At 41.1% G+C, this 12,792-nt stretch overlaps 1 protein-coding gene across 1 annotated transcript; it reads right to left on the bottom strand.

Annotated features, from left to right (window-relative positions):
• Positions 1 to 8,107: 8,107 nt before the first annotated feature.
• On the bottom strand, positions 8,108 to 10,013 carry lratd2a (LRAT domain containing 2a). Its single transcript, XM_034094550.1, has one exon. It carries the CDS (start codon positions 9,528 to 9,530, stop codon positions 8,703 to 8,705), a length of 828 nt encoding a protein of 275 aa, XP_033950441.1. The 5' UTR covers positions 9,531 to 10,013; the 3' UTR covers positions 8,108 to 8,702.
• Positions 10,014 to 12,792: the final 2,779 nt, after the last annotated feature.

Genomic DNA, 12,792 nt, shown 5'->3' with positions numbered 1-12,792 from the left:
ACATGGAAGACATTTGGGATCATTCAAAAACAATGCTATTAAAGTGACCCGGGTGCCCTCGGGCAAACACAAAGCCCTATCTTATCAAAAATGATCAGTTCAAAGAACCGCTGACAGTAAGTGCTGCTATGGGAAAGAGCAGGACAACAGCGGGGTAAACAAAAAGCTGAGCAGACAATGAAGCCACCTGCCTCTACGCCATCTCAAGCCACTCAGCTGTGCCACTCCACGAGGACCTCAAATGAAAGACCACAGCTTCGGGCCACATTTTGGGTGAAATACATTGGCTGGAAAAGTTAAGAGGTCGACAGATTGAATCCAAAATGTGTTGAGAACCTATCAGAAGCTAAAACCAGCTCACTGGTGAAAAACACTTTCAGGAATCTAAACCTACTGGCGAAATGAAAACATAGCTCAACAACAATGGACCAGTCTGAGACCTTACCTATTAGAGTCAACCAAATTATAACAAAACACAAAAAAAACTACCACACTTATTGGAACACTTACTCCCACACAGAAAGTAAAAACCAATGTTATCTGGCCCTAAAAAGACCACTGTGGCAATCTACCTGCCCACAGTGACTGACGTTAAACACAGACAAATGTACACAAAGTACACTGAGTGCTATGAGGAAACATGGCATGACGAGCCATTATGCCAACAGTGTGGAGGAACTGCTGTGGAAACAGAGCAGCACTTCCTCATTCAATGCCCAAAATTCAAACCAGTACGGAAACAATTCTTCCCAAAATTCTATAGGCATCCTCAATTATTTAAAAAAGAAAATGAAAAACTATAAATATTACTAGGAGAAATAAAAGAAAGCTTCATTATTGCAGGACAGTTTGACTCTGCCTGCCACAATATGAGAGAATCAGACTGACCGGCTACACCAAGACTCACATCTCAAGTATTTTTATTATTAAAGTATTATATGAATTTACTTTCAGCATTGTTATTTTTTTCTAAATGAATTTGTCTGTGTGTTCCTTGTAAAGATGGAAAACATGTTGTTCTTGCATGTGTTCTAAATGTTTATGAATTTAACGGTACATTTCTAATAGGTGTCACAATTGTACAAAGCTTTGGCAATATGTCATTACGGTAATGAGGATAGAATCATAAAATGTAGCTTTCATTCAGAACTAAAACCTTTGAAAAAGATGGACAGTCTTTCTCTCACACTGACAAGTTCAAGTCATTAGCAAAGAAACACAACGTTGTTTAGGTAATAAACTCAGGGATTGAACTGCTAGCTTTACTTGTTGCATGACCATTAGCTTAAAATGGCTCGCATTAGCCAATGTACTGTAAGCACACTTAAAACATATATTTCTATTTTACAGAGTAAGATTGTTTACTTTTTACTATTTGTGCAGATTTGACTCACATCCTGTAATTCTGTAATTGCTTCTTGTTGCCACAGAGGTAGCAGTCTTGCTCTCTCATCTCGACCACCTCTGAGATTTCTCATTATTCACCGTGCCAGTGATTCATTATTTTGTTTTGCTTCATTGCACAGTAGTGCTTTTTTGGCAACTTAAAGGTCACATGTCATGGCCATTTCCACTGATCATAATTCCATTGTTGAGGTCTACTAGAATAGATTTATACTGTGCAATTTTACAAACTCACATTGGTTTCGCATACAGCATCTGTATTCACTCTCTCCACTAAACGGCTCGTTGCAGCTCTTGCCCCCCCTCCCTGTGAGCCCAGTGTGCTCCGATTGGTCGGGACCAGTCGGGACGTTGTGAATCGCGCTGAGCTCCGTGGAGGTGTGATTTCCTTGTTTAGCGATACACAGCGAAACACAGCCAAACTCACCCTGAGCACACACAAAGGCACAGCCGAAGTAAAAACAATAAGTGTGGCTTGATATTGAGTAAGAAAAAGGTTGATAAACGCTGTGAGAATGGGTCTGCAGAGAGAATTTCGCCGCGATCCCAACTGTCTGTTATCAGCCTGCAGCCAGGGAGGAGAGATCAGCAGAGCTGCCTGCACTGAGTGTGTGAGGAAGTCCGTGGATTGGTCAATTTGGACCAATCAGCGGGGGCTTAACGTAACGGCTCCGCGGACGTAACGTAACGGCTCCACGGATTGGTCCATTTCGTTCCGGGGACGACATGACATCATGATGTACCCGGAAGAATCAAATGGACAGTGACGTATCTCCAACGAGGCGTTTTGGGGAGGTATTTTCTGTGTTAGAGTTTTACTCCCTACATGGTGTACTTTGAGGGTTTTGACTTTGCAGACCGTTTACATGCATAAAAACCTTCATAACACACAAGCGGACGGGCAATAACCGGAAAAGCATGACATGTGACCTTTAAAAAAAAAAAAACAGTTTAGACATTCCTCCCGTTAAAGAGTTTCTCACCATGACGTCAGATATAATAATTGTCCTTGAGGCATTGAGGAGTTTTCCTGGCGTCACACAGACTTTGTTGATAATGTGGGCCACTGTTACTCACTCCCAGCAAGGTGTAATCACATTATTTTAAAAGTGCCTGAGTGTTTGCCTGCAGTTCAAATGTTTCTATTACTTTATTCACACTTGATTTCCTGTTGGAAAAAGAAACCCAGGGTGGGCCTCCATGCTGTGTCCTTAATTAGGTCTTTTGTTTTGTTCTTGTTATAGAACTATGATTATTTGTGTCTGTACATGTTTTTTTGGAAGACATTTTACTTTTAGATGCTGCACTGATTTGACAAAGTAATTTCAATTGTAATGGAAATGTCCCCGCTGTGGGACTATTAAAGGATTTCTGATTCTGATTCTTAATTTCTCTATTCTACTTTTAACAGCTGCATCACGAAATCTCTAGGGATGAAAGAACAGACAACATAATGTGTTCCATAATACCGTTTTTGTAATAGTTTGTGTAATAGTTCAGCGCATTTGCTTTCTTGAAAACACTTAGATGAGAATATCAACTGTCTGTACGGTAAACATGAAGCAAGAGGCTGGTTAGCTTAGCTTAGCATAAATACTGGAAACAGGTGGAACAGCTAGCCTGGATCTGTCCAAAAGGAATAAAACCCACCAGCACCACCTTTGAAGCTTTAGTAATCAGCGCGTTATATCTCCTTTGTTTAATCTGTGCAAAAACTACTCCCTGGCCTATGGCAGTTGCCAGGCAACCAGGGATACTTCAGGAAGTTACTGGTTCAGGATCCAGCTTATTGTTTAGCACCCAGACACAGGAATGCTCTCGATCGCTTCGTCAAACTCTCTGCAAGAAGATGAACAAGCCTATTTCTAATCTAACTCCTCCTTCATTAGAGATATTTTACCTGAAATCAACATTTTAAATATAAAAAGTAAGGCACGCTTTGAAGCTTCGTGGTACAGATGGAGAAGGAGTCCCACTGCCCCCATCTCCATAATGCACTTTTATTAAATCAACATGGAAAACTCTCAGCTCAAAAACTGACAATACATGCAGTCTCCAGGCTCTTTTATTAAAAGCCCTTTGGGTTTTCTGTGAAGACAAAACAACATCTTAAGTATGTGTTAGTCTCTAATGGTTTGCCGAGTCTGTTGTTAGTGTTTGAATAATTACAAAATTGGAATTAATTTTCCTCCACAGCTACATCTCTTGGTGAGATGAGAAATGGAGCACCACAAGATGAGCCTCTCGAACAGGTTTTTAAACTTTTGTTTATCTGCATGTAGATGTGTAGAGGCAGTAAACAGATGGAAGGAAAATTGTGTCTGAGTATTTATTTATGAGAACAAGGCTTGTTAAAAGTATACCTTCTATGCCGCTCTCACTGTGTACCTCTCACAAGTGCAGCGAAAGGATCTTTTGCATTTCAGCTACAGGTAGGCATGAACTCTGATTTCTCTCTCTTTTATATTGCAACCAATCATGGGTTTGTCACCTATATGAAAACAACCCTACACAGGAGCAGCAGCAGGATGAGATTCCCACCCTGACAGATGATTATAATTGGGTAACCGTGTCCAAGCTTTCACGTCCCATCAAGAGGAATGGCCAGGGAGAGATAATGCCGCTTCACTGAGAGCATCATGCATCCCTCATTGTACTACAGAAGGAATGGTCTGTATGACAGAAGGATGAGGGATATTAATGTCAAAAGTAGAAATCTCCTAATTTTAAAGGAAGGCTTCACCCACTGAATGATCATTTTATACTATGCTACCTTGTATTATTGAAGGATTTCTTATTTCTCTCTTGCCTCCAAAGAATCAGCAAGCAATTTTAAACAGAGGTCGCATTTAAAAACAGCAAAAATAAATGCGAAAAAAAACCTCAGTTTAAACCTTGCACACAACTTGAGCAGAATATTATGATGCTCATTTATCCAGTTATAAGACTACTAAAAAACGTGCTTTTTTAAACACATTCCGTTTGTTTTGCAAGCGTTAAACTGTGTATGTGGAACTGATTTACATCATAAAGAATTAGCAGAAAAGTGATAGTGGGTTATTCTGCATCAGTTTTGTAAACAAATGTCTTGATAGTTTTGCTGGGTTGAGACACAGCCCCAATTTGTCTCAATTCATCAAGATTGTTCTCCATTTTTGGTTATCTGTGGAGGCCTGCAATAAGAACATTCTTCAAGCATGTAAAGTGACACAAAGAGAATAATTGATATACAGATAATCCTTCTGTAAGTAAAGTATTCCTAGAAGGGGGCGTAAACAAAGAGGTTGTCAAACACTGCATTGATGTACCTAACAATCAAGTTCAACTGCTGTGAAGTTTAAAGCCAAACATCAACACATGTCAACTATCTGCATGACACCTCACATGCAGGATGTTCCCATTGTAACAGCTTAACATTTACTCAGCTGCACTACTTTCTATTACAGTATGACATCAATTAGGAAAGGTTAAACCTGACATCATCCTTAAGAGAGTAAATCATGTCCTAATTTGAATTTCATTGCTGTAAGGAATATCAAAGCAACTGCTTGCGAATGCAGCACATACTAGGGGCTTAACCATCAAGATAGCGATAGTGCCATAAGTAACATTTACTGTAGGTCTTATTGATCCATGTTTTCTTTATTTGTATACATATATCAAACAGTCATAGATTATTTAAATAGTCAGACTTTTTTTGAAACTGTGGGTCAGACAGTTGCAAGATTGTGGTTAACCACTTCCTGTTATTCTGTTGCTACAGTACATGGAAACATTTAGTGCAGTTGCTCTGCATTAAAAAAATAATCATTTGTACAATGTATATTCCTTTTCAAACAAGATAACAAGCTCTTGAGTTGGGAAACCTTGAGGATAGCATTTCAATTATCTCAAAAGAAGCTTTAAGAATACACTCATATGAGAAAAACAAAACATCATTTTAAAAAAGTATCACTTTCTGACGCGAGAGAATCATTGGTTCATTGGTATTTTTATATACAAAGCCATGTTAGGGAAACTTCCATCTTATATCTGCTCCCTGATCTCACGGAAAATTGTAAGTGGCTACTGCCTGAGATCGAATGCTGTGGTTTTATTAAATGTGCCAACTGCTAGGACTGTCTTAGGGAAGACAGCTTTTAGATGCGCAGCTCCTCTGTCTTGGAAGAGTCTGCAAATTAAATGGAAACTGAACAATCTGGTGCCACTAAATGTTTTTAAAGCTCGGTTGGATGCTAGTCAATCGGAAGCTATTGGTACCTGTTTATGTGGATAATTATGTAAATGATGCTGTATGATGTCCTTTTGTTGTTCTATTTATGTTTTTATTAGTGCTGTCAAAATTATCGCGTTAACGGCGGTAATTAATTTTTTGAATTAATTGCGTTAAAATATGTAACGCATTTAACGCATGTGCAGAATGGCCCGCCCCATACGTGCCACCAGTGGCAGCGCCAGGGTATGGCTGGGGTAGGCTACACCCATACCAAGAAATGGCTTAGCCCCACCATGAAAAATGATGTTAAAGTAAGCAAAATAAAGTCTGCCAACTCGCGGAGTAAATTGCACAGACAGCAGTTAGTCAGATTGATTTCAGTAGCCACGGTTTTGAAAACGTTTGTCACGTAGTGATCGTCTTCTCAATAGAACATCTTTGATAACGGCGTGGTGTTGTTGCAGGAAGTCCCGACGGAGAATACTTTTGCTGTAGTTCAGGGCAGAGCCATATAATAGTAATAACATGGCTCTGGTACAGGGGTGCACATAACTGGTACGCAGGTTATGTGCGTAATCTGAAATGCGTACCGTCACTTGTGTCACAAAGCGCATTTGCGTACCGACGTACTTGTGAAGCTTTTCCAGAAGGCGGTTAGATCACCGGACGACAGAGTCGGTCTCCGTGTGCACATACAGGGCTGCTGTTAACGTCGGTCTGTACAACGGAACTGTGCCAAAACTACGCCAACCGGCTGCGGAGGGAGACTCCCCCCTTCACTGGAGAACTGCGCTAAAACAGCTGATCACAACGTTCACACTCTGTGGTCACGAAGTACTCCACTAGCCGCCCCCCCCCTGTCGACTTTCCTGAAGTACTCCCCCGTTGATAGAAATCAACACATAAAGAATTAAGACCCCACGGTTTGATGATTGATAGGTGTGTGGGTTGTCTTTCATTTTGACATGCAGAAAAATGTTATAATAAACATACATACTGTATGTTAAATGGATATATCCGCCTTCTTTCATTTATCTTTGCATTCCCACAACAATATACATAAATAAATGACATATTTTGGACATAGTTCGAATGGTGATTAATCATGATTAATTCATTTTTAAACTGTGATTAATCTGATTAAAAATTGTAATCGTTTGACAGCCCTAGTTTTTATGTTTCATGTGGAACTACTTGAGCAGGTCTCCCTTGGAAAAGAGATCAATGATCTCAATGGGATGTATCTGTATAAATAAAGGTTAGAAATGAAATTGGTGGATTACAGCAGATAGTAGCCTCCTCCAATGATAACTAAACAAGCTTATCACTGCCATCATCAGGGCACTCTGAGCACTCTTTGCATTGATGCAATGTGACTTCCTCAGACTGAGGATGTAGAGACACTCTGTACAACAATATTCCCTGGCGTTCTTTGGGGCTGGAGTGAAAACAAAATACTGTCTCGAATCCTTTCATAGGTATGCAGTGGAGTTTAGATTCAACAACAAACGTTTATAGATATTAAGACGGATCATAGTTTAATCATTAAGGTGGCAGATGGTTTAAAAACGCTTTTAATTTGTTCATGTAAACGATCATGAAAGTTTGTCATCCAAACACTTGAGCCATTTTCCCGTTACTACTATCAATTGAATGCAGTAATGTAATTATTAAATCATGTACTGTATGGCAGCTGCTAGAAACATTGAGGAATGTTGCTTTATACACCCTTTATGATTTAATTCAAACGCATCACAATATCTCAGCAAACAATGGTGGTAGTGCTGGAGGGTTAAGCTTTACCTAGAGTTGGGTCCATTTCAGGCTGTGCCTGCCTGCATATACAGTACAAGCTTATACTGGTGTGATTCTATGCTAACAGGCTAAACCCGAATTTGTCATTATTATGACTGTATATCTGATGTCATTATGCCACGTTCTGGCAAATAAAAAAACTGGCTTATCAGCAACCTGTGCACACAGCTCAATCAAACATGAATTGTGATGATTAACATACTAGCGGCTTAAAGTGGGGGAAGCAATGCCCCCTTCACCACTTCCTACCCCAGACTGTTGTCACCCTGCTTAGGCCACAGCCATCTTTGATTTTTTTCTCAAAAACACACGTGCAAAGTGTCATGACTGCATCTTGCACGATTGTGACGCTATGGTGGTGCTAACATCTGTCCACAGACATATAAAACACACAAAGTACTGAAAGCTGCCTTCACGAGCACGACAGAGCACGGCCTGCAGCATGAAGGAGATAAAATGTCAGTCGAGGAGGGAGGGGAGAAGATCACAGCACATGTTGTGTTGTCTTTCCAGCAAATGACATGGCTCTGTCTAAGAAATACTTTAAAATCATATAAAGAAGCCAAAACAAGCATTTTAAACACACAGCAGATATCTGTATGAATTGACTGAACAGACATGAATATCTTACTCGTGTGCATGTAAAGTAAAGAAAAACAGTAAGACAGATGATTCATTTCAAAAGAAGACACAGGGTCATGGTTTACTTGAACTGTGAGTACAGTAAAGACAGACTTGGATCAGTGTAACACCAGCTCCTCAACATTTCCTCCAACATGTGCTGGTGTGAGAATAACCCTTATAAAGGCAGAAAGAATCCTTCTTGTATTCAGCGAGCAGCTCTGACACATTTCTGTCTGGGTAGAGCTGAGGGATGAAGTTAAACTGCAGCAGGATCAAGTAACAGGACACACGATGAATAAAGAAACATTCACTCTTCTCACAAAATCATGACAGCTTGACATAAATGTTTAAAGGCTCTATAAAAACATTACATTCTGTGTGGTGGAGCGGAGCTACAAACAATCAATTTGATTTTTCCCAGAAAACTGAACTCATAATTACTAAGGCCATGAAGCATCTGGGGGATTTTGATGATTGAGGCTTTAAGGCAATAACATTGTTAACAGACTAAAATGATGCTTCCATTTAACATAAAGTGGAGGCTTGCTATCGATGAAAGCAGAGTGTAACAGTTTATGTTTGGTCAAGGCTACTCTACTTGCAAAGCAACTCATTTAGACATCAGGAGGCCATCAGGAGGCCATCAGTCTGCGCCTGGCTCCTCACTTTTGCTCTGCTCCACGCTGCTGAAGTGAGTGGCCAGCTCCTTCAGCACGGCTGTCCTGCCCAGGTGATCGTTCCTCCTCTTCTCCATGATCATGTCCTCCAAACTCTGAAACTCCAACACGTGTGAGTGTTTCTCAGACATGAATATTTTCAACCTGTACGGCTGCTTGCCTATCCGGATCTCCCCACCCATTTTTAACTCCCTTTTGCCAAACCTGCACCATGCGGCAAACCCCTCCGAGTTCCTCCAGCTCAGGTCTCGGTCCTTTAACCCCACTTGCTCCATCGCGTTCTGCACCACCATGTCCGGACCCAGAGCTTTGAATTTATACAAGTCGTTCACAATCCTACACCTCCTCCCTTGACTGGCATCTGTTAAAAAGCTGTTTTTCAGCTCGGCTCTGTGCAGGTGCACCACCTGGAAGTCCCCCACGTACACAGCCCAGTGCGGGAACTGACCCGTGGCCACAAACTCCACCAGGTCCCCTGCTTTGCATTTGTTTAGTAGATTCTCCGGGGAGTAAACCTCCAGGTTGGCAGACTTGACGCTCTTCTCGTAAATGCACTCATCTCTGTAGTAGACGACGCACTCCACCTCGTCGCGCGGATCGTATTGTTTCTCTTCCTTATTCGGGTCCTTATCCGAGCCATCGACCGTGCAGACTTCCTCCATTTCGTCGTCGTCGTTGGAGAATATGTAAGAGACACCGATCCGTGGACCTTCCTCCGTGTCCACGCCGTTAGGGTCCACCGTGGGAACTTCTGCGTAACTTAAATGTGACAGCTTGTCCATCTGGTTCCCCATGCCGCTGCTCCCCCGGTGAAAGCCTGTGTAATACGATCTGATGTCAGGCTACCGGTCGCCAAACATCACCACAATCTGCCACAAAACCTCACAGGTTATAACTTCCCTCGCCCTGCCGTTAGACAGGATCTTATCCAAATTACGCATAAGTGTATATCCGTGGTGTGGCTGCTTGAGTAGCTTGTTGTTGCCCCATCAACAAGTGGAGTTGGGAAGAGAAAAGAAACTGGTTTCAATTTCCGCGAGGAGAAGTATCCTGCAGGTGTAGCCTCGTAGACTCACCTGCTGTTTCCCTGCGTAAAGTTCCGTCTTCAGGCGATCACGTAAACGGAACAATGAGAGTTATTATCCAAATCCTCGCCTGTATGTTTGTCTACACCGCACTAGTGTAGACAAATTAGTCCGCTGTGGTGACGGCGCACACACTGCGCAGAGAGAGAGGCTGAACTGAAGCTGATCTGTAGATCTGGGGCTCGGCAGCGACTCAGCTGCTGCCTCGCTATAAAGCGGAAGTGTGCGGGCTCTATATCACCGCACCTTCAATACACTGACTCCTCATCTCCAATTAAGACTTACATACTGTTGTAAATATGTCCCTTTGTCTGAGGAGGTTGGAGGATAAGGCTTTTTCTTTATATTATTAATAAAATACAAAGCTGTAGGCCTATAGGAATATATAAATAATTAAATATGTTTATTAATCAATTACATCTCATTGTAACTACGTTTTATTAAGTTAGAATATATGTTTGATGTATTTTATTTACGTTTCTATTGATTTGGCAAGGTAGTGAGATATATATTTCATTATTTTTATTACCTTATATTTGATTTCTTATATAATATTTGTTTACGTTTTTATTGTTTTATTTATGGGATCATTTCATTGGTTAAAACAATATGTATCTGTTAGCCAATTGTTCATTTTATATATCCTTTTTTTTATGGATGTATTTTTTATTAGTTCTTGTATTATTTTAATTTGGATATTAATCTTGATTTTTTTATTTAATTAAATGTTTCTTTAAAAAACGATGCAAAATAGGGAAACATAAATTAATACATACTGGTTTAGAAGTTGACAGTAAGGAAGACTGTGAGCAGTACAACATGTTTTACTGTTTTGACCACCTGCCTGTCCTTGAGTGAACTGAAGCAGCACAGTGGTTGGCTCCCTCTCCCTCCCCTGGTGTCTCCATTACACATGTAGTGGTGTGTGGCCTGCCTAGACTGGCTCTCAGTTATGGGCTATTTTCTCACCAGTGTATCCCAGAGGCAAGTAAAATGAGCTATTCCCCAAAAATGGCACACGCTGAAGAATCCTCGTTGTGAAAAAACACCTGTCCTGGAAATGGGAGGCTGTGAGTGAGAGACTGGAGGATGATAAGAGGTGTGTTTATGTTTGACAGGCTGTAAATAGAAACATAATGTTCAACTAAGAAGAGAGAGACACAAACCACAAAGAGAATGAACCTGACATTTACCCTGGCAGAGCTGAGTTCCCACTGGAGGGACCGATTACAAACTGACGGCAAAGTCATTAGTAGAAATGATAGAGGACGTGTCTCAACAGGGGGAAAACCTCCATCTGATCCATTTGTCTAGTTTAAACAGGCAGAATGGCTCCCTGGGCCAGGGTGGACTCAGCAGATTAGCATAGAGGCTCTTAGGCAGAACTCCTTAAAACTATCAGGTTAATTATGAGACTGAGCTTTCTTAGAGCTGCTCAGGATCACACTATGTGATTTCCAACTCTAACTAATCCAGATTAAATGTTTTCCCTGGCTAGTAAGATTCAATTTGGGTCACAGGGTTCAAATATCGTCATGCAGGTTTCCAGGTCAAGACAGAAGCAACGTTTAACATCTTAGCCACGCGAGCTTAAGGAGACGGTGTCAAAGTTCAGAAATTGTTCCAAACCTTGACATTTTTCTGCACGCCCATAAAATGTGTCCCAGTTATTTTGGGGAAACTACCTATTTTACTTAGCACCAGCATATGCTCCATATTTTAACGATTTGCTTGCTGACTAAATGCCTGCAAAGATTAATCACATTCCCCTCAGCTGTACCTTGTGATTAGTGCTTTTAGACAAATGTCAGTATGCTAACACACTGAACTGAGATGTTAAACATACCCTACCTGGCTACTAAGCATCTGCTTGTCAGCATTGTCACTGTAAACGTGTTAGCATACTGATGTTAGCATTGAGCTCAAGACAGCTCTGTTTACAGTAGGCCCACAGAGCTCTCACACATATCCTTTGGCAAAACAAATAAACCATTTTATAACAATTTAAAGTTATTTTGGAGTCTAGGTTAGTTCAATGACAGCTTACACCAATGGGGATAACTGCATCCTCACACTTAGTAACTTTATCTAAGATGTAGGCCTATAGGCCGTTTACATTTTAGCTTGAAATGGTGATAAAGCACTATTTCAGCTTTCAAGAGACTGTAACCTTCACTGACCTTTCTTCAGGTTTGGTTCAACTGTTGGTATATAGGCTACTTTGTATGTGAACAATGTTTTTAAATGTCAGCTTTAAGCCTGGCAGCAGTGCCAGTTCTATAATGCATATGAAGTCAAAAATAACTAATCTGAAGAATGAATATAGCAGATGTATTACACCTTTCCAAAGCAAGCATCAGTGCAGCGTGAGGGTGTCTGAAACAAATGAACTGTCAAAGTGTTGACGTGCAGGCCATATGACTGCTTCTCTCTTGGTGCGTCCTATCCTCAGGTGGCTTGACCCAGTTTACGCCCCTGGTGCCCCTCCCCCCCAGTGACACACTGTAATTTGTGGTGCTAGGAAATTATTGGAGCAGGGAGGCCTGGGAGACACAGTCAATTAGGAGGGGATCCACCAGTCTGTTGGGGGCAGAGCAAACTGTAAACCGACAGCTTACACTTGATACAAAAATCGTAGCTCTTCGCGAGGCTGCACGTCCATGTTTCAGATGTTGTTTTTCAAAAAAGTGTTCATTTAAATCTACAACGATGGGTGAAGAAGTGAGTACTCGAGGCAGATGGACAAAGCATCCGGACCGCTGCGTCTTGCTCGCCATCTGTTCCGCCTGGCGAGCAAAACATCTACCGAGTACGGCTAAATGTCATGTATTGTGATTGGCTACAGTTCAGAGGCAGTAGAGGCAGAAATCAGTGATACAAATCAACAAAGAGTAGAGGAGGAAGAACGACACAGACAGACATTTCAGGGAGGAAAAAGAGTTTGTTCTTATAACATATTTATTTATATTCT

The sequence above is a fragment of the Pseudochaenichthys georgianus genome, chromosome 11 (assembly GCF_902827115.2).
Source record: "Pseudochaenichthys georgianus chromosome 11, fPseGeo1.2, whole genome shotgun sequence".
NCBI lineage: Eukaryota > Metazoa > Chordata > Actinopteri > Perciformes > Channichthyidae > Pseudochaenichthys > Pseudochaenichthys georgianus.
This window is presented reverse-complemented; position numbering and strand designations above follow the sequence as displayed.

Bases quoted from the DNA above. Each gene is read 5' to 3' on its own strand.
- lratd2a (XM_034094550.1), bottom strand. From the start codon at position 9,530: ATGGGGAACCAGATGGACAAGCTGTCACATTTAAGTTACGCAGAAGTT.